At 36.9% G+C, this 26,392-nt stretch overlaps 2 protein-coding genes across 2 annotated transcripts in view; both read left to right on the top strand.

Moving 5' to 3' along the window:
- The first annotated feature begins 1,925 nt into the window (after positions 1 to 1,925).
- Positions 1,926 to 11,906, top strand: muc13b (mucin 13b, cell surface associated). Its single transcript, XM_059325066.1, has 13 exons — positions 1,926 to 2,031; positions 4,940 to 5,053; positions 5,394 to 5,561; positions 5,692 to 5,814; positions 6,496 to 6,605; positions 6,753 to 6,817; positions 6,941 to 7,101; positions 8,506 to 8,631; positions 8,738 to 8,786; positions 8,974 to 9,011; positions 9,960 to 10,047; positions 10,311 to 10,590; positions 10,788 to 11,906. The coding sequence occupies exons 1-13, from the start codon at positions 1,974 to 1,976 to the stop codon at positions 11,022 to 11,024; spliced, it is 1,617 nt and encodes a 538-aa protein (XP_059181049.1). The 5' UTR covers positions 1,926 to 1,973; the 3' UTR covers positions 11,025 to 11,906.
- A 3,641-nt stretch (positions 11,907 to 15,547) lies between these two features.
- Positions 15,548 to 26,392, top strand: part of lrp2b (low density lipoprotein receptor-related protein 2b) — a 48,315-nt gene continuing 37,470 nt past the window's right edge. The window contains exons 1-19 of the mRNA XM_059325344.1: positions 15,548 to 15,614; positions 16,617 to 16,727; positions 16,941 to 17,063; positions 17,424 to 17,540; positions 17,914 to 18,024; positions 19,844 to 19,960; positions 20,474 to 20,590; positions 20,748 to 20,891; positions 21,438 to 21,554; positions 21,854 to 21,982; positions 22,152 to 22,321; positions 22,932 to 23,155; positions 23,477 to 23,683; positions 23,771 to 23,973; positions 24,070 to 24,210; positions 24,587 to 24,796; positions 24,952 to 25,144; positions 25,759 to 25,884; positions 26,007 to 26,137. Coding sequence (XP_059181327.1) covers positions 15,548 to 15,614; positions 16,617 to 16,727; positions 16,941 to 17,063; positions 17,424 to 17,540; positions 17,914 to 18,024; positions 19,844 to 19,960; positions 20,474 to 20,590; positions 20,748 to 20,891; positions 21,438 to 21,554; positions 21,854 to 21,982; positions 22,152 to 22,321; positions 22,932 to 23,155; positions 23,477 to 23,683; positions 23,771 to 23,973; positions 24,070 to 24,210; positions 24,587 to 24,796; positions 24,952 to 25,144; positions 25,759 to 25,884; positions 26,007 to 26,137 — 2,758 coding nt within the window. The remainder of the gene's footprint in view (positions 15,615 to 16,616; positions 16,728 to 16,940; positions 17,064 to 17,423; positions 17,541 to 17,913; positions 18,025 to 19,843; positions 19,961 to 20,473; positions 20,591 to 20,747; positions 20,892 to 21,437; positions 21,555 to 21,853; positions 21,983 to 22,151; positions 22,322 to 22,931; positions 23,156 to 23,476; positions 23,684 to 23,770; positions 23,974 to 24,069; positions 24,211 to 24,586; positions 24,797 to 24,951; positions 25,145 to 25,758; positions 25,885 to 26,006; positions 26,138 to 26,392) is intronic.

The following is a 26,392-nucleotide window of genomic DNA, read 5'->3' as shown; positions in this document are numbered from 1 at the left end:
TGTGTTTGATATTGCACAATAATTATAACCTCTGTCCGTAAACTCTCTTTTGCTTTAAAGCTTCCTCCTTATTTAAATATCTGGTATAATTCCAAGTCTGAGCTTGACTTGACGTTTGCTCTTGATGTGGGTAGATCTGGCACAATGCAGAGGTCATTGCTTCCTTTTTACGTTTCTCCTCAACTTTAGACAAACTGCAGTATATGTTGGAAATATTCAACAGAATAAGATGATTTGGGTTATAACATTTAGAGTAAACAACAGAGTGAATGTTTGGTATTATATTTAGACCAAAACATAGCGAAATCAATCATGTGAACTCTGACCAACATTATTTACATTCATTAACAACATGTTGAGTCCAAAAAAGTGTGTTTAATATGATCTGTCCTAAAGGAAATGACCTAATGCGTGTCCAGCTCATGTATAGAACTTTAAGACAAATATTCTGCTGGTATTTATTTATTATTTGTACTAAAAAAGCATGGACCAATCCAGTTGCCTCTCCATAGGCACTGCAGAATGTATTAAAAATATGTTCTAATGTCTGTTTTCCAAATAATATGTGATTGATATTTAACTACAAGTTGCTCATCAGAATAAGGAAACATCAGTCTCCTGCTGAGTCTAAAATCTTGCCTTTCAAGGTTTTCAAACATGAAAAATTGGGATGTCCTTTGTTTCACAGAGACTTGGCTGGTACTTGGAGTGCCAGATAGTACAGTTCAATTGATGCTTTTCATTTGTTAAGGTAACTCTATTGTTTTGATTGAGAGCATCTGTCCAAAACCTCTCTTAAATGGCCGATCTAGCCATCAAACCATGTCAGGTTTGACATTTTAGCTTAGCCTACTAAAAACTTACTGAAAACATTCATTTTTTAAATAAAAGCAGTGATATTATTATTTTAGTATATTCTCTGTCGTGTCATTTGAATAGGGTTTGGGATACTTCAGTCAGTGAATATTGAGATCATTTCACACTACACTTCCCAAAGATCATCTCTCTGAGGTTATATTTTGATGGCTATAGTCACTCCTACACTGTAACAGATTGCTGTTAGAAAACAGCCAAATTGTGACAGTAACATACTGTTTTCCATTAAAAAAGGTATTATCCTGTAGAAGACAATGCATTCTGGGCAATATTTGTAGGTAACTTGTAGTTTCCCATAAAATATATATTATATATTTTTTTTAATGTCTTCTTCGTGTCTTTGTAAGTCATTTTGTGTCTTTTTTGGTCATTTGTGTCTTTTTTGTGTCTTCTTTTGGTCATTTTGTGTCTTTTTTTTAAGTCATTTTGTGTCTTTTTGTGTCTTTTTTTGGTCTGCTTTGTTTTTACTTCTGGATGTGGTGAAGAAGCCATGCTTTGGCACTTTTGGAGACTCCAGTGGGTTAACTAACTCATTCAGTATATGGTATATTAAAATAACTGAGGTTACAGTGAAGAAAGTAATATGCTCTATTTATAAAAATGACTGCATTGTATACCACAACAATGCCACTAGCTTCAGCACTATACTGTGTTTTAGTCGACTGTAAAAATCAATCAAATGCAGGATTTTACTTTAATTCAGTATGTGGTTTTATCACAGTAGATAACAGTAGAGGAACTGTAAAATTAACAGTAGAATGCTGGCAACCCTGCTGCCAGTATTTTACTGTTAATTTACAAGACAATTGTTTACAGTGTGTCCTTGCTTAGACTGGCCTTATTATAGCTTGGAGATCTGACACACTTTCTAGACATTTACAAACAGATAAACAGATAATTGGCTTGGTAGAAATGTAAAATAAGCCTAACAAGTCTTTGCTGGGCGGGAAATGTACTTTAACACTAAGTGCCGCCGCCCTCGGAGGAGTGGCTAATGATTAAAACTGGCAGTGGAGAACACCTGAGCCCTAAAGCCTCATCCAGCGTTCTCTGGCTTTCTTTCTAGCGGTGAAAATTGATCTTAAAGTTATTTTCCAATGGCTCGAGAATTTAAACAGCTCTTTGTCCTTGTCTGGCTGTTAGCAGCCTGTCTTGGTAAGTCACCTGATGCATTTTTTACTTAAAATTAATATAATTTTCTAAAACTTTTTTAGTTGTTTCATTCTGATAAGGGGAATAGTGGAATATCAGGTAAACTTTACTTTCAGTCCATTTGTATAGATGTTGTCTTAAGTTTTCACTGGGTTTTAGGTTAAAAAAAAAATCACTAGATATTTAATCACACAGCACATTTCCAAACCAGCTTTTATTAGATGATGTAAAAAAGGAAGATTTATGGCATTGAATTGCTTATTAAATCTGAATCTTGTGGAAAATGGAAAGTGATGTTGTAGACTGAAATACCAGTGTACCCATTCTCCTGTTGTTTTCTTATTTATTGGGCTTTTGTTGTTTTTATCAGTTCTGTTTCAACTTTGAAATCCAGATGTCTTGTTCATCCGAAATCAGTTCATATTAAGGCACAGTTTGCATAATTGCTTCAAGCTTGACTTAAAACAATTTGTTTAAACTCAGGAATGGCTTGGTGTGCACATAGTCAAATGTTAATATTTAACTATTGTGTTGATGCAGACAGTCTGACCTTACCTTACACTGTTTTTACCATACCCTCTTTTGGAACCCAATCAAGGAAGTGTCTTTCTTCCCCTTAGACCCTTTAGTCTGGTTAATGCTTTACATGTTTGAAGCCAAAATATGTTTTAAAGGAGATTTATGGTGCAGACATATGACCTGTTATTTTTATTTGTTGGGTCTCATGTGATTTGGCCTAATTTGTGTGAAAGGCACTATTTTGTTGTTTTTTTTTCATCGAAATTGCCTACATAAAAGGAAATAGATTTGTGTATTATTATTTCAATGTATGTCTTTATTTCATATGTTGTAATTAAGACGTATTTTGATACATTGTCAATATAAATGTGACATATTGCTCAAAAATCATGTATTGTTTGGATGTGATTTAGAGTAAAAATGTTTTTTGGTACACACCAATAAACTGTTTTTTATTTATTTTTTTTACTGAATTGAGACTTTCCTATCTCAGAGCCTAATTCATTCTAAATCATACCTCAGTGCAAATGTGTCGAGGTTATTGTTTTTCGACCAAAGGCAGAACAATAAGTCAATTGTTCTAAATTGCTTGCTCAGCTTCAATGTATGCAACATAAAATAGTATCTCCAGTTCCTATTGATGACACTAACAAAATTATCCAATGACTTTGATATTAACATTAATAACACTGAAACCACTATACATTTTACATAGTGAACGACTGGACTTTTTCCCAGATATGTGTATGAAATATGGCGGGGCCATAGTACACCACCCAACCTTAAAGCTGTAATTCTCCTTGCTATGATTATGAAAAAGCACTGCCTATAAACACATCATTCATGCTGCTGTATCATAAAGCTGTAAATAATTATATCACGGCATATCATTTAATCATGATATGCTGGCTGGCATTGGCTTTTGTTAATAATTTGATGGAGATCAGGTAATAAAACAGGTTGAGTTTGAAAAACAGTTAACTCTTTAATGTCAGATAAATTATTTTCTTTCCACCTGTTGCCTTTGCCATCCCTTAGCAAATCATGCCAGATTCTTTCTTTCTTATTTATGAGATGTTTTTGTATTTTATGAGATGTTGTGGGGGCCGGGGGGAGGGTGTTGCGTTTACTGAAATGGCCTATTATGTTAAATGTAAATGTGATTTCTAAAACATGTTTTTAAAATGACATTGTGTTTATGGAAATGTTGTGTTTTTTTAAAATGACGTTGTGTTTACTGAAATGTTGTGGTGTTTTGGAAATGGATGAATCCACTCAGGGATCAATAAATTATGTCTTCTTCTTCTTCTTCTTCTTCTTCCACAACTGTAACTGCTCCAACTACAACAACAGGCCCAACTACCACAGCTGGAACTCCTACAACCACAGCAGTCCCAACTACGACAACTGAAGCTCCTACAACCACAGCAGTCCCAACTACGACAACTGAAGCTCCTACGACCACAGCAGACCAAACTACGACAACTGAAGCTCCTACGACCACAGCAGACCAAACTACGACAACTGAAGCTCCTACGACCACAGCAGACCAAACTACCACAACTGAAGCTCCGACGACCACAGCAGACCAAACTACGACAACTGAAGCTCCTACGACCACAGCAGACCAAACTACCACAACTGAAGCTCCTACGACCACAGCAGACCAAACTACCACAACTGAAGCTCCTACGACCACAGCAGACCAAACTACCACAACTGAAGCTCCGACGACCACAGCAGACCAAACTACCACAACTGAAGCTCCTACGACCACAGCAGACCAAACTACCACAACTGAAGCTCCTACGACCACAGCAGACCAAACTACCACAACTGAAGCTCCTACGACCACAGCAGACCAAACTACCACAACTGAAGCTCCTACGACCACAGCAGACCAAACTACCACAACTGAAGCTCCTACGACCACAGCAGACCAAACTACCACAACTGAAGCTCCTACGACCACAGCAGACCAAACTACCACAACTGAAGCTCCTACGACCACAGCAGACCAAACTACAACAGCTGAAGTGCCTACGACGACCACAGCAGGTCCGACTTCTACAATTGTAGCTAATACAATTACAACAGGTCAAACTTCTGGGGGCAGTATCTCAGTCTGTGGGGACTTGGTTTGGGAAGTGTAGATTCAAGTTCCCCTACTGACAGAGAATGGAGTGTGGACTGGTAGCTGAGAGGTGCCAGTTCTCCTCCAGCACTTGCCATAGTGTCTTTAAGCAAGGCACTGAACCCCAACTGTTGGACAGGCAGGCATGTCCATGGGCAGCCTCCACTGTAATACTAATGTGTTTAGATTTGTGAAGAGAAAACATTTGATTTTCACACAGGGTTCTCATGTCTTCTTCTTCTTCTTCTTCTTCTGAAGCTACGACCACAGCAGTATCACCGACCACAGCAGACCCAGCTACCACAACTGAAGCTCCTACGACCACAGCAGACCAAACTACCACAGCTGAAGTGCCTACGACGACCACAGCAGGTCCGACTTCTACAATTGTAGCTGATACAATTACAACAGGTCAAACTTCTGGGGGCGGTATCTCAGTCTGTGGGGACTTGGTTTGGGAAGTGTAGATTCAAGTTCCCCTACTGACAGAGAATGGAGTGTGGACTGGTAGCTGAGAGGTGCCAGTTCTCCTCCAGCACTTGCCATAGTGTCTTTAAGCAAGGCACTGAACCCCAACTGTTGGACAGGCAGGCATGTCCATGGGCAGCCTCCTCTGTAATACTAATGTGTTTAGATTTGTGAAGAGAAAACATTTGATTTTCACACAGGGTTCTCATGTCTTCTTCTTCTTCTTCTTCTTCTTCTTCTGAAGCTACGACCACAGCAGAATCACCCTCCACAACGACCACAGCAGACCCAATTACCACAACTGAAGTGCCTACGACGACCACAGCAGACTCAACTGCCACAACTGAAACTGCTCAAACAACCACAGCAGGCCCAACTACCACAAAAGCTCCGGCTACTACAGAACTTCCAGGTAATTCCACCTGTGTCAAAAACTGTAAATTCCTCAATTTACAAGATATTATATTCACATGCTCACAAAAAAAATCTTTAAATGCTTATATTGATGTGTTGGTGTTTCTTTTCTTCTTTTGCCTTTAAAGACCCTTGTGATGCAATGCCATGTAAGGATGGCAGCACCTGTGTGCGTCATGCAGATCAAGAATTTGTATGCTGGTGTTTGACTGGTGAAACCTATAATAAGGAAACTGAAAGTTGTGACAGTGGTAAGTATTTGTTTACATATCATTACTTTAAGGTTGTTACTTAATGAGATAGTGACTTATGTGTATCTGTGGCATATAGGAGGGCCTTCCTTGTGATTCATTGAAGTCTGGCAGTATCAGCTTGGTTAAAAAATAGAGGGTACCTTTCGAAGACCAGTGCTAGTGAAACTACTATTGCTACTGTTTTTCATTTGAGGCAATAATCAGTCAGATGAGAAGATTGATAAATATGTAGCTGGAGCTGGGAGACTTTCAGATTATCTCAGCAGCTAGCCTGTGCAAAGGTAACAAAACCTTTCCACCAGCACACTCTAAATTAACACATTAGGTATATTCTGTTTGTTTAATCTGCAAAAAAGTGTAGGTACTTGATGGGCTCTTCTAGCACTATATCTTGGACAACAACTGTGACTTCCTGAAGTCCTGTGTAATCGAGGGGGTTGCCAGACAAGCCGAGAAGATTCCATGCTAGCTGTCTTGAGTCTTAATGCTAAGCTAACTAGCTACTGGCTGTAGCCTTTAATTTATTGGACAGCTATGAAAGTGGGTTAAACCTATCTTCTCACACTTTGCTTATAAAGTTAACAAGCATGTTTTCCAAAAATTGTTGATTATTATTTTTAAATACATGGTTATCAGGAGTGTTTGTACAATTTGTTAAAATTATATTTCCTATTGCAGCCAAAGTTTTTCCTGGACAACTCGACCTGCCTGCAATAGTATATGTGGACGCTATGGCTAACCCGACGTCAGATGAATTTAAAGATACCTCGAAAAAGATTATTTCCGTGGTAAGCAAGAAGTTATCTCCTTTTTTCTGTGGCTTTTTAATTTTTTTTAAATAAAGACCTTCCATCAATCCCACGATTCAAATTAATCTAATGGTACTGTGCATTCCCATTAAGACAATAGCCTAACAATTTCCCCCCCCCAAACAGCTGGATAAAGAGTACAAATCAACTACTGGTTACTCTGAATCTAAAGTGCTGAAAATCACAAAGGGGTAAGTCCATGTGAAGTGACTGTCTATTCACCTAGAGCCAAACTTCCTACAGTACACTTTCAGCATATTGCACTAATAATTGCAGAATATAATCGTCATTAAAAGTTATTTTTTTCCATATAGGCCAGTGCCAAAGGTTGGGTCCAGGTCAGAACCTGGGGTCATTGCAGAAACAGAGATCATCTTCAAAAATGATGCTAAAGTGACAGAAAAGGAATTTTCAGACATTATGGACACAAAAGTCATTTGTAAGTCAGGTTGTGGCCTGAGCGGATCATTTGAAGGTAAGTTTACCTATCAAGTATTTAGTTCACTTTTTAAGTCTAGTTTGACCATTAAATCTGCAAATAATATTCAATTAATATATTTACTTTCAGTGTGTTTAAAATACTGTGTGCTAAATCTGCACCACAGTCTGAAATTAATTCATTAGTTATTTTGTCAAATATATAAGTTATAGTTGTTAAAAAGTTAAATTTAAATGGTAAATGGTTTTTTAAATGGTTTGGCTACATTTGGTCCGATCAAACAATTTTGTTTATAAATGTTAGGGCTGTAAAATACAGAATAATCTATTGCTGGGATCTATAAAGAACTACATTCAGTTTTTTGGCCCAGTGATCATTTCACTCACTGAATTTTAAAAATATAGGTTTATGATAATATATATATGAATGGGTTGGGATCAAAATGTTATTTGTGTTTATATTGCATAGCACTGAAAGTGATGTATTTTGTTTTGTTTTTTTGTGATGTGATTCTTCTTTGATTTCTACTTTAAACAGCATTTTTATGCAGCATGTTTAGGGAATACATAATGGGCCTGTAATGTACATTGTTCTTCAGACATTGGATCAGTTCAGAAATTAAATGTTGGTGTAGCAAGTTTGGTGAGGCTCTGGATATTTTTCAACTATCCAACACGATACATTTGACTATTTTATCTGTTATCAATTAAGTTTAGTTGTTGTGGAATTTCTTATGCTTTTTAATTCCTTCCAGCAATGTCTGTTGTTTTGACACACTTTTCTTGTTGGTGCTTGTAAATCCTCATATTTCTTTCCATGGATTCTTTTTTTCAAATCCAATAGGCATTATATAGTGGTTTATCATTATTTAATATAAAATGCTAAATCAATAGTATAGACACTATAGCTGTCTATTTTATCGCCAATCTTCTCGTCACTTAGGCTTTTACGTAAGATGGGCCAAACTTCTAAAATATTGGTGTGATGTTTTAAAATTCTGTCAAAGCCCTGATGTTGAAGTCTGATTACACGTGTATTATTATTATTACCAGAAGTAATAATAAATTGGGTAAATAATGCGTCTTCTTACTTTGTATGCCTTGGCAATGCAATTTGTGTGCCTTCAAATAATGAAATATATTTAATATAAGCATATAATTCATTAGAAAACGATATTTCTATATCTTCATACTTGACTTTTCATCATCATAGGAAACATAATGGCTGACGCACAGGCGTGTCAATGATGGCTTTTTTCCATTAATAATGACATGCAACTTTGGATAGGAAAAAATATTTGTTGCTGTCACACCATTTTCTGCTTTCCCGAATAACGAATTAGGATTTGGGTACATTCCTAGTACATTTCAGACCACAGTTCATATCATGCAGCTTTGAGTTAAATGCACTAACCCTATCTTTGTTTTGTTTTATTAAAAGAGGGAGACCTGTGTGATACGGCTTGTAATAAAGCATCTACAAAATGTGACTCAAAAGCTGGAACTTTTAACTGTAGCTGTTTGGATGGCTACATCAAGTCGAAGTTCAGTGACAGAGAGTGCATTGGTAAGTGCATTTAGTGAGTGGGAGAGAGGAGTGTGTGTGTGTGTGTGTGTGTGTGTGTGTGAGAGAGAGATATTATAACCTTTTTTTTTTCTTTACACCTTTGCAGCTTGTCCTAGTGGTGAAAAAGTTAATGCAGAGACCAACGACTGTGTCCCGTAAGTGCTTAAATGTCATAGTAGTTTCAGAAAATGTAACAACTATTATCCATCTCATTATGTTTTTAATCAAAATTTCATGCAAATCATAATGACGAGGGAAAAGCTGGGAATATTACCAGCGATGGTAGAAAGCTTGGATGTAAATTAAATTGTAAAACTCACCTTTTTTTCTTTTGTCTTACAGTTGTTCATTTGGTCGTTCTGGCTTTAACTGCGAAGAAAGTGAGTATACAACAACAGAAAACTCTATAATACCATTGTTTTAATAGGGGAAAAAATAGAAGAAATCACTTTTTGATATTAGTAATACAAAATTGTTGACAACATAGAAAAATCTGTTATGCAACTTTATGAGGGCTGGTTAATAAGTAATGACTTATTCAAATATTTTATTAGGTTATATAATGCACAAAAATAACTTTACACTATCGTTGTAATCATGTTCATACGCAACTCCTGGCAAATGTAATTATGTTCTGAGGGAAACATAATCCTACTAAAATATTTCAGCATGTTAGATTGATATATTGTCTGAGAAAATTATTATTATTGTATAGTTTTATATTTTATAAAATGAGAATTGTGAACCTGGCTTTATCAGAATTATGTCCTGGAAATGTATGCAAATCGGCACATATTTGATAAGATAATATATCTTTTGCATATCCAAACAAAACATTTCAGAAATCTTTTAATAAAAAATCATAATTATAAAAGTTGTAATGTAAATAACTGGAGAGTGATAATTATGAGTTAAAATTCATACCCTAATCACCTGTAGTGTTTCATTTTAAGCTGGTTAAGTTGAACTTGATGCTCCTGTGATGCAGTTGTATGTTTTTGAGTAGATAGCTGTTACATGATTTCAATGCTAATAGAGGGAAAGGAATTTATTTGCAAACCTTTCATCAAATGTTTAAATACTGACTAAATTGATATCACTTGAGTTTGCACAACTACCTCTGGAGCCATTAAAAGGCTTTATAGCTTACATGTGAGACCTGTAAAGAGGCTATGACCAGACTTTGCTGTGTGTTTATTATTGCTTTGACTTTGGTTTACCTTTATTGTGAAACACTTTATAGATTTTGTCTGATATGAATGTTATTAAAGTCTTCGTTTCAATAGTGTATCCTTGTTATTGATGTCCTTGTCATTGTGTTTTGTTAGCATGGGAGCTGGCCCTGGTGATTGTCGGCTCTGTGTTTGGGGGACTGCTGCTCATCGCAATCATTCTTCTGCCTATTTTGGCACTCAAGTGAGTTTCTCATCTATTCACCCACACACTCTTAGTCATTCATTATTGCCATGTATCTCTCTCATGCATGCTACACATTAACCTTTATGTGTCCCAGAAGATTAATAATGAACCTTTTTTATTGTGGCAAAGTTGCCTGGTGTTTTAACCTGCTTCTTTATTTGAAGACACACGCACATTCTGCAGATCTTTTGAGTCATATTTTGAGAAAAATACAGATACAGTCGAACAATAGAGAGTAATGCATACTTTCATCTTGTTAGATCCCCAAAGAAGAGTTCCAAGAAGGACAAGAAGGACAAAAAGGCAGACATTGGGAATGCTTTGGTCAGCCAGCTTCCAGCCAAGAAAACATTTGTGAACACCAGCTTTGCCAACAGCCAGGCAGCCACGGGTAATGGGCAAGCCAATGGCCTGTCAGCCTATGCCAATGCTGGGGTGCCTAGGATCCCACGGGCCTCAACCAACAACAGCTGGAACAGCAGGACCAACCTGGAGATGACTCCGAGCAACAGTCGGCAAAACCTGATCAGTGCAGGGAGGGTGAGTATGCCTCTGTGTCTGTCTTAAGGACAATAGAGGAGCAAAGTGGGAGGGTAAATTAATGTACCGGTAGTATAAAATGTTTAAAAAAAACAAAACAATTTTCTAAAATGAAAATAGAGGAAAATATTCAACATATGTTATATACACGCTTGGTCTTGCTCATTTCTCAAAAAAACAACTCTCTTCTTTTGCAGCGGTTCGACGACCATGAAGACATGAACCGATTTGGTCGACCTCAGAGCAGCCTCTATGCTCAGACTCAACCTCAGACCAACCCCTATGCGCAGTCCCGACCACAGACCAACCCCTATGCGCAGTCCCGACCACAGACCAACCCATATGCGCAGTCCCGACCACAGACCAACCCATATGCTCAGAGCAAGGGCCACAACAACCCTTACTTCATGTATGACGATGAAAGACTCAATTAATGAGGAAACACTCAGTTCTTCCTACAGTGACATTTACCCTAATCAAAAACTGGTGGGAGTTTTGTTGAAAACTCCACAAATTTCTTTTCTTTTTCTTCGATAACTTTGCTCCATTAATACATCATTATGGTGAGAGTTGTAAACACAGTGGTTTCACAGTGCAGTTGTGTGAACTAAATGCTAAATGATTATAAGTTGTCATTATTTAGTCTTGTCTTTCCTTCTTGGTGAAAGTTTGGGGTATGGTTTCAGTTTGGTTAGTTTGTGTTTGTCAGGAGGATTGTTAAAAAACCACTCTCCCCATTTTCATGAAACTTGGAAAAAGAGTGTAGCATGAGGCCAAGAAAGACCGCAAAACATTTTGGAGCGGGTCTGAATCACAAGGCTGATACACAAATTATTTTTCACTTTATTTTACATTCATAGATGGGGCATGACGTTAACGGAGGTCTGTGCACTCAAAGTGTCTATTCATAGCTGTTTAATGCCATTGAAACCCTAAACATTTGAAACATTGCACAGTTTGCTTCTCACTCATCTATGAATTTGCAGTAATCATTTTCTGTGTAAAATGTGTTTATGATGAGTCACAATTTTATGTTTATGTTTAACTCAGTTTTTGTGAATGAGGTGAGTTTCTTTTGTAATAATAAAATTTAATGAGTTATTCCTCTCAAATAGGGCATGTTAGGTCCCTATTTATATATTTCAGTATGATTTGTGTGAAATGTTTACTACATTGAAATTGTTTTGCCTATTTTGTACAAATGAGAGTATATTTTTATTTTTAACCACTTTTCTGTCTGGTTAATACCAAACTGTCAGTCAACATAAATATAATATAACATAAATATAATATAATGTTATATTTGCCACCTATTTTATTGTATTATATATTGATATTTAATTAATTTTAACCATAAAAAGTTTAAATGCAATAAAACCTTTCACTACTTGTGATTTGTCGTGGATTCTTTTGCATATTTATATATTTAGCGACCTCCACTATTGGACAAATAATTACCATATGTTTATTTATCCATTCATTTAATTGTTTTGCTTATTATTAATATAACAATGGTATGGAGTGTGTAGAGCTGGTTGCAGTGTGTGCTGCTCTTTTTTTTTACTGCCACTGGAGGGCACAAAAGCTCAACAAACAGACAGACGTGTGTGTGTGTGTGTGTGTGTGTGTGTGTGTGTGTGTGTGAGTTTTTAAGTGAAATGCTCTAAAGAAATATACATTTGTTGTATTTAAAGTAATAATCCAAGTCTAGTTTGATTATGTTTTTAAGTCAAATTGCATTTAAAAGCAAATGGAAAAAAAAAAGTGTAGTTTTAAACGCTTTGTAATAAATGACATACAATAACTAGGACTGCAAGCAGTACTGAACGGGCCCTCGCAGTACACACGTGTCGGGGCATGCTGCCGTCGGGGTGTGTGCGTTACAGGGGCCAGTCTATACCACCCCTATGAATTTCATTGCCTTAAGTGTTATAATGTGGCCACGGTACCAAATATGAAATTAGACTGCCACCACAGTGCCACCTAGGGGCCGATCAATAAAAACTTAAAGGGTTATCCTCAGAAGGGCATTGATAATAAGTATACCAAGTTTGGTGTTAATCCGACCATCCGATTTGGAGATATAAAATACTTCAATTTAAAGAGCGCCACCTCGTGGTCATCGGCCAAAATTTTGCACAGAGCCTCAGGGGCTCATGGGGAAGTAGGATCTTGAGTTTCACACCAATGTGGAGATATGCAACACTTCATGTTTTGTGTTTAAAATAGCGCCACCTGCAGGAAGTTGTTATTTAATAACTTGAGTATTCTTTGGGTTATCAAAAATTATTTTAATAACTTTTTGTTATGAGGTAAAGTAAGTAAGGAAAAGTATGTTTACAACATTTTGCAAATTTGCGAAAAAAAACTCTAGGTGAAAATGGGCGTATATCATGATATTCAGCACAACTCAGTGAATGCATGGATATAAGGTTTTTGAATGTGGGATAAAGTATGTGGGAGTTATTAGATAAAACGCACTTTCCTTTATTATAGCGCCACCTAGAGTCAAAAAACAGTCAAAAAACACATTATTATCAGTTTCAGTGACTGGGAATGCATTTTATTTATTAGAAACAGATCAACTGTGTGTTAGGAAGTTATCTGATATCTGATATACCCCTGGCCAGAACAGAACTCACAGTGTGAGAGAAAAGACTTTACTACAGCTTTCACTCATGCAGTAATTGCTGCAAAGCAATATTCCTTTCTGCTATAAACCAATTAAGCAGATTTACTGTGGCAAGGTCACACATTGTAAAATGCAATAAAGAAGCCAGTCGAAGCTGCCAAAATGTAGCTTGTTTGACTGTAGCTATGCTAATATCTCATAAATGTGGCAGTGACTTGATGTTAACATGCCACACACAGCTCCTTTAACTCAAACAGGCTGGGATTTATAGTCCATGACAAGATCCATCTGCATATATTAAATTAATTAGTTTCAGTTTATTCACAAGACATAATGGAGATATATGAAACGGGACACCCTGATAAACTATCTGCAGCTTGAGAATAGGGGGCCAGATGCTAAGCAGATAATATTTTAAATATATGTATACTAATATGTTGTCTACAGTAACATGAACAACTGACAAGACACTTAATCAAACACCCTAAGGAATACCCTAACTACTAAACAGTTATCTTATCAGTCTGAATATTGATTATATAAATAAAGTACCACAGACAGAAACAGTACTACAGTACGATTTCAATGGATTTCAGAATAAATTGCATTCAAACATACCATATTTCAGTAGTAACTCCTGCCTGAGGCAATTATTGAAAACAGACATTGATATACACACAGCATTCTAAAGGATTAAAAGTGGGCATGGCTATTTTCAAAGGGGTTCTTTGACCTCTGACCTCAAGGTATCAGAATAAAAATCAGTTCTCCCAAGACTCCCCCCTTTACAGACATGCCCACTTTAATTTGGGGCAGAAACCGTACACTTTTTTATGTAGTGTTCCTTAATATTTTGGTATCTTAGGGTAAAATTTTAGAGTTATTTTTGATAAATTCTCACCTGGTAAAAATGGCTGTATTATGCTTCAAATCTGTGTAACAAATGATGGCCCAAAAATGCTGCAATGAGACACATTAAAGCATTAAAATCAACATGGCCAAAGCCCTAATGCACTTTCACATTTTTAAATGAATTACTTTATTTAACTTAATCTTTGGGTTCCTAGCTTTGAGATGAAGTACACTACTTCTACGTGGCATCACCTGCTGAATGAATTGTCAGAACTGGGTTTGACACTGGACATGAGAAGAAATTGTTGGCTGGAAAAAACTAGTGGACACACGTTGGAAACCTCCACACTCACTTTCTTTCTGAGCATGCATGATTTTGTCATATTTGGACATTGTTTATTTGCAATTGTCGACAGCCAGAGTCATTGGAGCCAAAGAGTTGGCAATTAAGTCTTGGAGTTCACGTCTAACTATTCTCTGTAGGTTTCAACATGTAGCATGTGACTAGGATTTGGAGTCCTGGATCCAGGGAGTGGGTGGGTTATATTTGGGGGTGTGACTTTTGATTACTATTATTTTTACTTTATTTTAGTTGTTTATTCACATGCAATTGTATATAAACATATGTATAGGTATTTGATATATGTCTTGTGATCTCATGTGCATGTGCACATGCTTACCTATACTTTTATTTAAAATGAAATAAAAATTTGATTAAAAAAAAAAAAAAAACAAAAACAAACTATTGACCTGCTGTTTCCAACTGAACATTCCCTGTCTATCACCCATACAGCTCTAATAGAAAGGTTGGGAATTTTGGATAATTGATTAATGTAAACCATGTATCCACCATAATCAGTTTCTCATTTAAATGATTCTGCAGATCATTTCATTTTTTGGGGGATAAGAATAAAATATATTCCACAGTTGCACAAAAAAAACCCTTCTTTATCACAGTTACATATAAAGGTATATTACTATTACCTATTACTTTAGCATTGCTATACAACCCAACCTGTAATTGCCGTTTTGGTTGCCATTAATGAAACAGCCGCATATAATGTTTTGCTATATACTACACTACCAAGGTTACAACTATAAAACATTTAGATGTAACTGTGTTCTTAAAAGTAATTTAAAGGTTGTAAAGAACTGATAAAACAAACTCATGATCACTACATTAACTACTGTTTCAGCCACAGACAGTGATAACTTCCTGTAGCAGTGTGAGTAACGTGAGTAATTACATCTTTCTTGCTGATGTAGACAACATACCAACAAGAAAAAGTTAATCTTAGATGAAGTTTATGTAAAGGAGGTAGCCATAAAAAGCTGTAGTACTCCGTGTCACATTATTGGTCAACTGGTTCCTCTGGGTTATACATCTCAGTCCCAAAGGCAGTATCTTCCCCAGACAGAGTCAGATTTAGCATGAGTGTATACACTTTTTCAAACTAACAACAAAATTAAATGATGGGCCTTAACGGTCTCCATCTTCTGACTTTTCTACTGCTCTGCCAAGGAATTCAACTTTCTCAAGGTATGTATATATTCTTGATTTCACAACAATGTATTTTCTCAAATAATTATTTGTCACATGAAATTGTAATGGGTACAATTCCTATTTCCAAGTCACAAATTAAAGCTAAATAATGAGAGAAGCCAAAAAAATATTGTTAATGGGCAGGAGGTCTGATTTTTTCAGATTTTTGCATCGTCACAGTGTTATTTTCACCAAAAGATTGAGTTTAAGGGATGCCATTTTTTACAATTACTGTAATTTTGAGCTGCACAGAAATGCTCAGAAAGCCGTGCTTAAATTATTAACTTAAATTTGTAAATTGATTAGTTTTAAACATCAAAAATGTACTGTTTGAATTAAAAACATGACAATTTTAGTTATTTTAAAATTATTTAAACTTGAAACAATCACTTTTTATGTGCACTAGCATGTGATGTTAAGATATTATGAAAATAAGTAAAAAGTAAAAATATATTTTAAAAATGTCAAGTCTGTACATGATTTTAATTAGTTCGTAATTTATAGTACAAAATTGAACATTTTGGACTTTTGTAAGGTTATTGTGCTTCATTCAAAATTACATTTTACAATGTTCTTGGAAGTTTTAAAGGCATAAGTGATACAAAGTACATTTCTGTGCTGATTCAGACGTCAATTATCTTTTCAAAATGATTGGCAGAAAACTCCAAGGTCACGGTAATGCACTGTTCATTCATGGTGAAGAATTAACTACCTTTTAATGGCTGAATCACATGATTTTAGGTTCAGATGTTGCACACACAGCTGTCATAAACATGGTAACTCATTTGTCAAGGAAACAGTAAAAAAAACTCTCGGACATGTCATGGACATCTGACATTGTATTTTACATTATATTAAATGTGTAAATGACCTCTGTAACAAAAACCACACAGGTCGACTGTGATGATGACAGATGTAAAAATGTGTGTGTGTGTGTGTGTGTGTGTGTGTGTGTGTGTGTGTGTGTGTGTGTGTGTGTGTGTGTGTTTTTATTTGCAGGAAGTTGTGGCAGTGGGGAGTTCCAGTGCACTAGTGGACAATGCATTGATATAGATTGGAGGTGTGATGGGACTAAAGACTGCACAGACGACTCAGATGAGCAGAATTGTCGTGAGTATTACAACCCAGTACTGGAAACACACACAAGCAAAAAAAATGTATGTGTGGTTCCAATCATGTAATAGCTTCACCGCACAGCTATACATGAAAGTTTGTGTATTAATCTGCTACCTGTTTTGTAAGTTTGCCAGGAAATAAGCAACAAAGTGAAGAGTTGAATTATTATTTATGTGTAATCTTAAATTGTTTTTTTCTTTGTTGCAGCACCTCCAGCTTGCACCTCGCAGGAATTTAAGTGTGTGACAAGCGGTGAATGCATCTCTTTGGGTTTTGTCTGTGATGGAGAGGAGGACTGCATAGATGGCTCAGATGAAGAACATTCCTGTGGTATGCAGAGTGATTGTTTATGTCCTGCTGTTGACTCAAAGTAGAGCATGTAAACATATCATTCAGAAGCCTAAAGAACATCAGAGAGAACAAACAGTTGCTTGCTCATGTGCAGTAATGAAGAATAAAACCACTAGGTGGCTATATCCTCTCACTATAAAACTAGGCCAAAGTCAAATTAACCTTGCTATACATGTTAATAAACTTTTCCCCCCTCCAAAAACAACATACTTGAGATAAGAGGACATTAGTGCCAAACTTTACTATTTTATGCGTACAGATTAAAGTAGATCAGGGTTTTACTGTAATTTCCTTCTTCCAATATTTTTGACATCGCCCACCAACATGCCCTCTGTTTAGGTGGACGGACCTGCAGCCCAGACCAGTTCACCTGCCAGAATGGCCAGTGTATCCCCGGCAAATACAGATGTGACCGTGTAAAGGACTGCATGGACAACTCTGATGAGAACAACTGCAGTAAGACTTTTACATCTACAATGTATCTATGGAATACCTTTTCCCATCTGGCAAAGGACTCCATCTCCCTAAAATGTTTCAAAATCTCTCGTTCTATTATCAGTTTAATACTGTCTAATAACTATGACATTTTAGGTGGAGGCCCAGGTGGAAGCCCATCTGGGTTTTCTGCCTCTCCCTGCACTTTACATTATATGTTATCGTTGTCATTGTATGTAATTCTAACTGTGCAAATAAAATAAACCTAAACCTAAATTTTCCTAATAGCTAATTGAAGGGTTTGATATGGATAATTTTATTTGCATTATTTGGCAGGGTATGATTTTTTTTTTTTTTAATTAACAGCTAAATGTTTGTGTGTGTTTTATTTAAGACTATCCAAGTTGCACTGAGAAAACGTGTGCTAATGGAGCCTGTTACAACAACTCTCAGTACTGCAATGGGCTGCAGGACTGCAGAGATGGCTCTGATGAATTCAACTGCAGTGAGTAGCCCAAATGCGAAAAAATCTCCAATGTTTAAGTGGCAGTGATGGTATTTCAGAACTTAAGAATAACAGATATATATTTAGTTCTGTAACAGTGGGCAAAATGTATCTGTATTTGCTAAAAGGGATAGTTTAGATTTTTTGAAGTTGTATAAACATGGTCAAGTTGGCAGAAAGATGGAAATGGAAGATAACTATGTAACCACCTATAAACTTTCAGTGATTATGTTAAAAAATAATAATATAAGTGTATATGTTTATTAATTGTATTTTCTATAATATTTTCTACCACAAGATGCTTTTCTTGAGTTGTAGACTGTATATACATTTTTGGTACAGTCTATGAGTCGTAGCTACAATAAAGGAGTGAGAATGTCATTTCTGGTCGCCATCTTTGTTTGGTTTCTACCATAGACTGTATAAAAGGTTTCTACTCACTAATGTGAGCGTAGAAACTTGGTTTAATTACAAGGTCTTAAAAAAACGTAGTTATTGAGCAGAAGTGTGAATATTTTTCAATCCAGCTAGACAGAAGAGTGATCTAAGAATCTGGGGATATCTTTAAAAAGGCCGTAAGTGTATCAAAATGTAGTTGTTGTTGCTTTTTAATACATATAATGCTATAAAAACAAACGTTGCCATCTAACGTTAGCGAGGTATCTTTGAACGCTAAGGTTACGTCAACTTGTATGTAGGCTATCTACTCGCTAATGTTAATCATTAATGCAGATAAAGGGCACAAACTTGCGTTGGCAATTGCCTTATCATATAAATCGTCACCCTGTTAAAATAATCGCCTAACTCGTTTTTTTTTTCTTTTCAATTTTTGCGGGAAACACAAAAAACTTCACCAAAAGTGTAACATATGACATGTTTTGATCATTTCACTCAAAAAGGATGTAACAAAGGATGGCTATTGGCACAGTAATAACACTGTGTGTAAATTATGTAACTTAAGAGAAATAAATTACTTAGCCAATTTTTTGAACATGCCTTTGTGACTTAAGCAAGATATGGTAACACTTTATTTTGAAGGTGTCTATATAAGAGTCACACAAGCCTGTCAGAAACATGACATGACAAGTATCATGAGCATTAATGTTACTTCAAAGTGTCATTAATGTTCATGACACATCCCATGTCATGTTTATGAAACACTCATGTCACTCTTATGTAGACACCTTAGAGTAAAGTGTTACCATATCTTGCTTAAGTCACAAAGACATGTGCATAAAATTGCCTAAGTCACATTTTGTTTTGACTTAAGCATAGTGAATCCGCTTAAGTCACACACTTGACATAGGCCATTATGTTAAAGGGGTAAAATCACATGATCTGATCAACTGAGGATGTAGGTGATTTTACCATAGGTGGCTGGCGTCATGAGGAGATGATTCAGACAAAAAAACAATACACTTTTGACAAAAAATGACCTAGGCTATTATTTTAACAGTGTGATGATATATATTTTTTAAAGATCTTATTGACAGTTTTTGTGTTTGCATTCCTTTCACTAGGACTAGTTATGCATAATTTAGAATAGAATAGAATAGAATAGAATTCTTTATTGTCATAAACATTAATTTGATGGTAACAGGAATATTGTAACGTTCGCTGACATTAACGTTACAACCGTTTTAACAGTAAAGTTACCCCTTTATTCTCTTCAAATTTATATTTTTTTGACCCTGAAATGCACTGTCGCTTTAGTTTAGGTTGCTTATAGTATAGTTAGAGGTTGTTTGACAGCAAGTGTGCACCGGTTCTTGAAAGGTTTTTATTATTATTTTTTAACATTTTGATGTTTTATTTCCAGCAACACAACACTGTCCTATCCACCAGTATCAGTGTGCAAATGGCCAATGTATTCCCCATGCCTTTGTGTGTGACCACTGGGATGATTGTGGGGACAACAGTGATGAGCAAGGCTGTGGTAAGGATGAAACTGACTCAACAAAGTTAACATAGAAGTGTCTCCTAATCCGTGCATTCTTCTAAGTCACCTTCAATTGTAATACGTGTTTCAAGAGTTTATAGTGTTGTTGAAAGACCAGCCTGTTTTTCACACATCAAGGAAAGACTTGCAATCCCATTAATCCAAAATCACCATTTCTTATGTTTAAGTTTTGCTTTGATGCAAGGTTCAGTGCTATACAGCATTTAAATAATGCATTTTGACGTTATGAAAAAGGTCTTAAAAAATGTTAAAAAAGAAAAACGGGCCCCTGTTATTAGCAACTGTGAATAATGTGTATATATGTGTATATATAGTGTGTATAAAGAGTGGCAACAATTATTTCTGTTTAGAACACAAAAGATTAATGCATAGATTTACATAATTCTCCAAATTTAAGGCAAGAATCCCAAAATCAGTTCATACCTATAAACTGTTTTTAAATGCAATTGTTGTACTGATAAATGTGGTTTCTGCCTATTTATTCTAAAGAGTACCAGACCTGTAATGGTGGTCAGTTCACATGTTCCAGTGGTCGTTGTATTCCTCAGCACTTTGTGTGTGACCATTTCAACGACTGTGGAGACTACAGTGATGAGAGAGGATGTGGTGAGAAAATAACTCATTTTTAAAAACATATTAGCAGAAAACTCAGTAAAAAATTTAAAGACTAGTTTAGGTAAGTCCAAATCCTGACACATTATGACACACGTGTAGAAATAATTATATTTCATTACATAATCACAAGTGTTTCTGTGGCTTTTAGATAGTGACTCTCGAGACTGTTACCCTGGTGAGTGGGGATGCCCGGGCTCGACTGTATGTATTCCAGTGGGAAAAGTGTGCGATGGCAAACCTGACTGTCCTGATGGAACAGATGAGACCAACTCCACAGCACAGCAAACCTGCAGTAAGTCACAGGGATGTACCTGTTTACGGGGATTTTTGCAAAATCTGCGCACACAGAAAACGTGCAAGAATTCTGCTGTGTATGCTTATTTATAAATGTCTTCATTCCTACAGTGAAAACAGCCAGATCAGAAAAAACACACTGATTTACTGCTGCCAAAGTGAGAGAGATCTAGTCACATGTAGATCTTGCCACATTAAGAGCACATTCATAGGGCTATGAATTTTGTTGCACAGGGTTTTGACATTATATTGCATTGTGCTCATAAATGTTTCTCAGAAGTCAGCTGTTTGAGGCTTTGGTATGATCATGGCTCTCACCTTTCTTATCACTGCCTTCACACACACCTGGTTTAAGATTAACTTTTGTCAGGTAATTTTCCTCAGACAAACACTAATGGCCTCCAGGCTCAGTTAATGATGGCTATAATTCTGGTCACGATACTGATAATGATGCTCTGGCAGACAAAGCTGTTTAGATGATCCAAATAAAAACTGAAAATCTAGTTTCGATCATGATGTTGATTGATATGATTCTTACTTGCAGGCCTGGATCAGTGCTCTGCCTTGAGTTGCGAGTACATTTGCCACCCGTCTCCTCAGGGAGGTTCTTGCTACTGCCCCGATGGTTTCACTGTAGCCAATGACAGCCGTTCCTGTGTAGGTGAGTGCCATATATCATATATGTTTTTGTAAAAACAAAACCTATATTATTTAAAAATGTTCTGGATCAAGCATCAAGACGAGGCCATACTATTGAACAAAACAGCACTTATATCCCAGACCTTTTGTGTAAAATTTCAGCTTGTTTTGATTAATGGAGCACAGAGCTTTTGGTCAAATGGTCTCAGTCTCTGTCAGAGCTAGAATTACTGGCTTAATTTCACGGCACTCTGGTTGCAAAATACTGTTATAGATCCTTATTCTAATGACTAAAGCATAAAACATTGTTTTGTTGCCCAGACTATAATGACTGTCAGATCTGGGGGATCTGTGACCAGCTGTGTGAAGATCGTCCTGGGACACACCACTGTAGCTGTGCTGATGGATACTTCTTGGAGCAGGGTCATATCTGTAAAGCCAATGTGTCAGGTACAGGAAGCCACACACCACACAGTAGCTTTCTACAATATGTATCTGCTGCCAGATAATCTTTAATACTAACTAAGGATAAGAGCCAGTATTTATTTATTATAAATATTTCTCTTTCTATCTCTTATCATTTTTTCAACTTTTTTACTGTTTTTTTTGTGCTTTCCAGCTGGAATGCCACAGCTCATTTTCACCAACGGCGGTGATGTCATGATGGCTGATATACATGGGCGATTTGTCAGAACTCTGGTGCCGTCCCAGGGCAAAGGTTATGCTGTCGGGGTGGCATTTCACTGGCACAGTAACACGGTCTTCTGGAGTGATACATATACCAAAAAGGTCAGTCAGGATCATTGCCTGGGGACATTTTGTGATGACAGTATTCTTTTCCCTCACCTTTTTTTTTTTTTTTAAATATAATCTTAAAATACCAGATATTGTGTTTCCAAACTGCAACACTATAGTTCAGCAGCAATAATGTCAGTTGTGTAGTTATGTCAGTGTAAAAATGTTAAAAACCAGCTTATTATTGAGCCCTTCACCAGACTGGACATGTGTACTGAATTTACCACCAGGTGTCTCACTTGACTGAGCAGCTGCTCCCAAGTGAAAAATGATGAGATTGAGAGAGTCCATGAATAAGAGTGTAGTGAATCCAGTCCACCTGGTGGCGGTAATGCAAGTTTTACCTTTTTTTTCCCTGTAATGCTTTCACATTGTCTTGCCTATGTTTTTTGCCTCATCTTTTTTCGGCTTCAAATGCAGTCGGCAGAAGTTGCAGATGATGGCTACTTTTTAATATTGTCATTATGACAAATGCCGGTTTGCATGAAATCAAACGATGTACACTGGACTGAACCCATCAAACTTAGAATAGATCTAACTTCACTCAAGGGCATTAAAGCAAGGGAAAAAATCCTCATCTTAAACCCTTTCATTCTTTTGCCAGGTATACTCTGCGAACTACAATGGAGGAGACATTAAGGAGGTTCTGACTGCTGCAGTCCAGAGTGTCCAGAATCTTGCTGTGGACTGGATCAACTTCAAACTCTATGTCTTAGAAGCCCTAATGGAGCGTATCGACATGTGCGACTTTGATGGAGGGAATCGGGTCACACTGGTGGCTGAAAATCTTCAGACTCCACATGGCCTTGTCCTGGACCCCACTGTGGGGTGGGTTTAAGTGATTTAGTCTTTCAATAGGATAGAGGATAGAGAAGAATGCATTGCAATGGCCAAATCACAAAAATGAAAGAATATACATTATTTATATATTGTCAGTTGTTTTGTTCTTTTTAAAAGATGCAATGTGGTAAAGACTGGTCCAGTGTCTAATTTATGTCATTTGACCAGAATATGTTAAAATATAAAGTTAATTATTGTCAATTCTACAACCTTTCAAACAAATCCTGCTTAAGAACTCCACATAAGCTGGCATCATATACAGTAACTTATAAAACATCCCTTTATGTCTTTATGTCTGTTTGTTTGCAGCTACATGTTCTTCACAGACATGGGCATTAGTAGCGAGCAGATGAAGCTCGAACGTGCCTTCATGGATGGCAGTAATCGTGTAGAGCTGGTGAAGATCAGACTGGGCATTCCAACAGGAATTACACTCGATATTGTCACCCAGAGAGTTTACTGGTCTGACAGCCACTTTGACACCGTGGAAACTGTTACCTACAGTGGTTTGGACAGGTAATGGTTTCTCCTAACTTGTAGAGCAACTTTTATCTGAAAAGGGAAAGACTGACGCATCCATGTTGTGCTGCTGTTGTTTTCCAGGAAAGTAGTGCTCAATGGTGGAACTCAGGCTCCACATCCATTTGGAATTGCTCTGTTTGAAAACCACGTATTCTTCACTGACTGGACCAAGATGGGTGTGGTGAGAGCCAACCGCTTCAGCGACAACAACCCAGCACTCATCTATCGTACTGCAAAACGACCGGGCCATGTTGTCGTCTCACACGCTGTCCTGCAACCTGTTGGTGAGGAGACGCATGTTTTATTTGGTGTTTGCTGTCAAATGGTTACTTGTTAATACTGGCCAGAAAGTACAGCCCAACATCTGTCTTGTCCTTCAGTGATGAACCCTTGTGGCAGACACAATGGTGGTTGTCAGCAGATCTGTGTATTGAGCCACAGAACCGACAATGACGGTCTGGGCTTTCGCTGCAAGTGTCGCCATGGTTACGACCTGCACACTGACCGTCGGACCTGCTACAGTGAGTTTCCCTTGGTTAAGGCAAAAATGATCTTGTGTTTAGAGTTGAGCTCTCATTTAGTTCACAGTATTCTCTCTTTTTTTCTGTTGTCTGATGTTTGTGTTTTCAATTAGTTATTTAACAATCAATGAAATGTACAATATTGCACACACATTTTCTACTTTGCAATTATTTAATTTTATCAAAAGAAGGAATTTGAAAAGGTTGCTAATCAATCAGGATGCTGTGATGCCTTTTGCTATCACTTTAAGTAACATATTTTACCATCTAGTATATTTTTTTATCCCCATTGCCTACCTACATTAACAAAATACAGAAACAAATTGTTTAGGCTGCATGACTTTCTAGTGATCACTGCCACTCAATCTTTGAACAGAGGTGAAGGACTTCTTGTTGTTGGCCACCTCTCTGGGGGTGCGTGGAATCCCACTGAACTTATCCATGCAGGAGGACATCACCCTGCCGCTCTCAGGGCTCGGGGCATCTTTCTCTGGCTCTGCTGTGGAGTATGATGGCAATGAGGCGTCCCTTTTTTACAACGACCGGTCCAGAGGCCTCGTCTACAAGTCAAACCTCAATGGCACTGGTGATTTATTTAATTATATTTGTGTTATAAAGTCCCATCACATGTGATGCAACACAAGTGTTTTTCCTGTATTGAAAACTTAAATGTGTAAGTATGACATTTGTCTTTTTATTCTTAATGCTCTAACTTTTGTGATTTTCTGTATGCATTCTCAGTCCAACAGATTTTGACAGGCTCCAGAGTGGGAACAATTGATGCCATGGCTTATGACTGGACCTCAAAAGTCTTGTTTTGGACCACAACCACCTACAAGGCAGTGGTGGCCTTCAAAGTCACAGACAAGTCCAGGCGAGACATTGTGACGGGTTTAAGAAACCCAAAAGGAATTGCAGTGCATCCCAGTGCAGGGTGAGTGCTCAAATTGATCAGTTGTTAACACTAGAGAGGGATTAGTTTGTTTTTGGGAAATTTCACGTTCCACGCAGGAAGAGCAAGAACGTTAAACACAAGACACTTTCAACCATGTTCACTGGTTTACAATCTTTTATCTTAAAATTATCTAACCAAAATAGAAATACTGTTAATGCCATTTTACATTCCACTTTTGGGCCCTCCCTGACTAAAGAAGTTCTTTGATGACTAACATTCACACAATTTTGTCAACTAATCATTAGTTGGTGTAACTGGCAGGTCTGGAAAACTGAGTTTCTCCATAAAAAATTTAAATCTTGTATATACCAGAAATGTGCTCATATTTTTTAATGGAAATAAATCATTCAGCATAAAGAAACATAAAAAAAACCTAATCCTATTGAAAAATCTTGTCGACTAAAACCAAAATAACCAATTAGTCGACTAATCCATAAGAGGGGGCAGCCCTAGTCCACTTATTGACGATTGCAGTCATAATTGAATACATTCAAGCTCCACTGTTTGGTATTATCCTTTAAATGATATTGAAGTTTATTTTATTTTTTACACCAAACAGATCTGTGCTGTTCTAATCCAACTTTGATTCACAGCTACTTGTTTTGGTCCGACTGGTACCGTCCAGCAGTCATAATGAGAGGCTTCACTGATGGCAGTAACGCTGTTCCTCTGGTCAACACAACACTTGGCTGGCCGTATGGACTTTCTGTTGACTATATGTAAGTTGAGTTCTGGCCAAAAGTGGACAATACTTTTAAAATGAATAAAATAATGTATGTTGTGTGGACTGCAGTATTCCTTTATATTTGCTGGTTAATTTCTTGTGATTGGTCTTCAACAGGATGGACAGGCTGTACTGGGTGGACTCCCAGTTGGACCAGATTGGCTACATTGGCATCCAAGGATATGACAGACAGACGTTTACCAATATTGGCCAGATCACTCAACCCTACTCTCTAACAATTTATTCAGGTGAGTTTATTTTAGCACACCCATACTACACATGCACAATATTATTGGGACTGTATATGATATTATACAGTATACCCTCAGCTATGATGCAATAAAACCCAAACTTTTTATCAACCAGAAAACATTATTTGTGAGAATATTCAATCAATGTTTTTTTCTCAGCATATATCTTATCAAAACAAGTGTTAAATCTGAATTGTTTTGCTCTGTCATATGGGAATGCTATGGTAATACCTTTGTTCCTGTACTGATAGA

Source organism: Centropristis striata, chromosome 21 (genome assembly GCF_030273125.1).
Source record: "Centropristis striata isolate RG_2023a ecotype Rhode Island chromosome 21, C.striata_1.0, whole genome shotgun sequence".
NCBI lineage: Eukaryota > Metazoa > Chordata > Actinopteri > Perciformes > Serranidae > Centropristis > Centropristis striata.
This window is presented reverse-complemented; position numbering and strand designations above follow the sequence as displayed.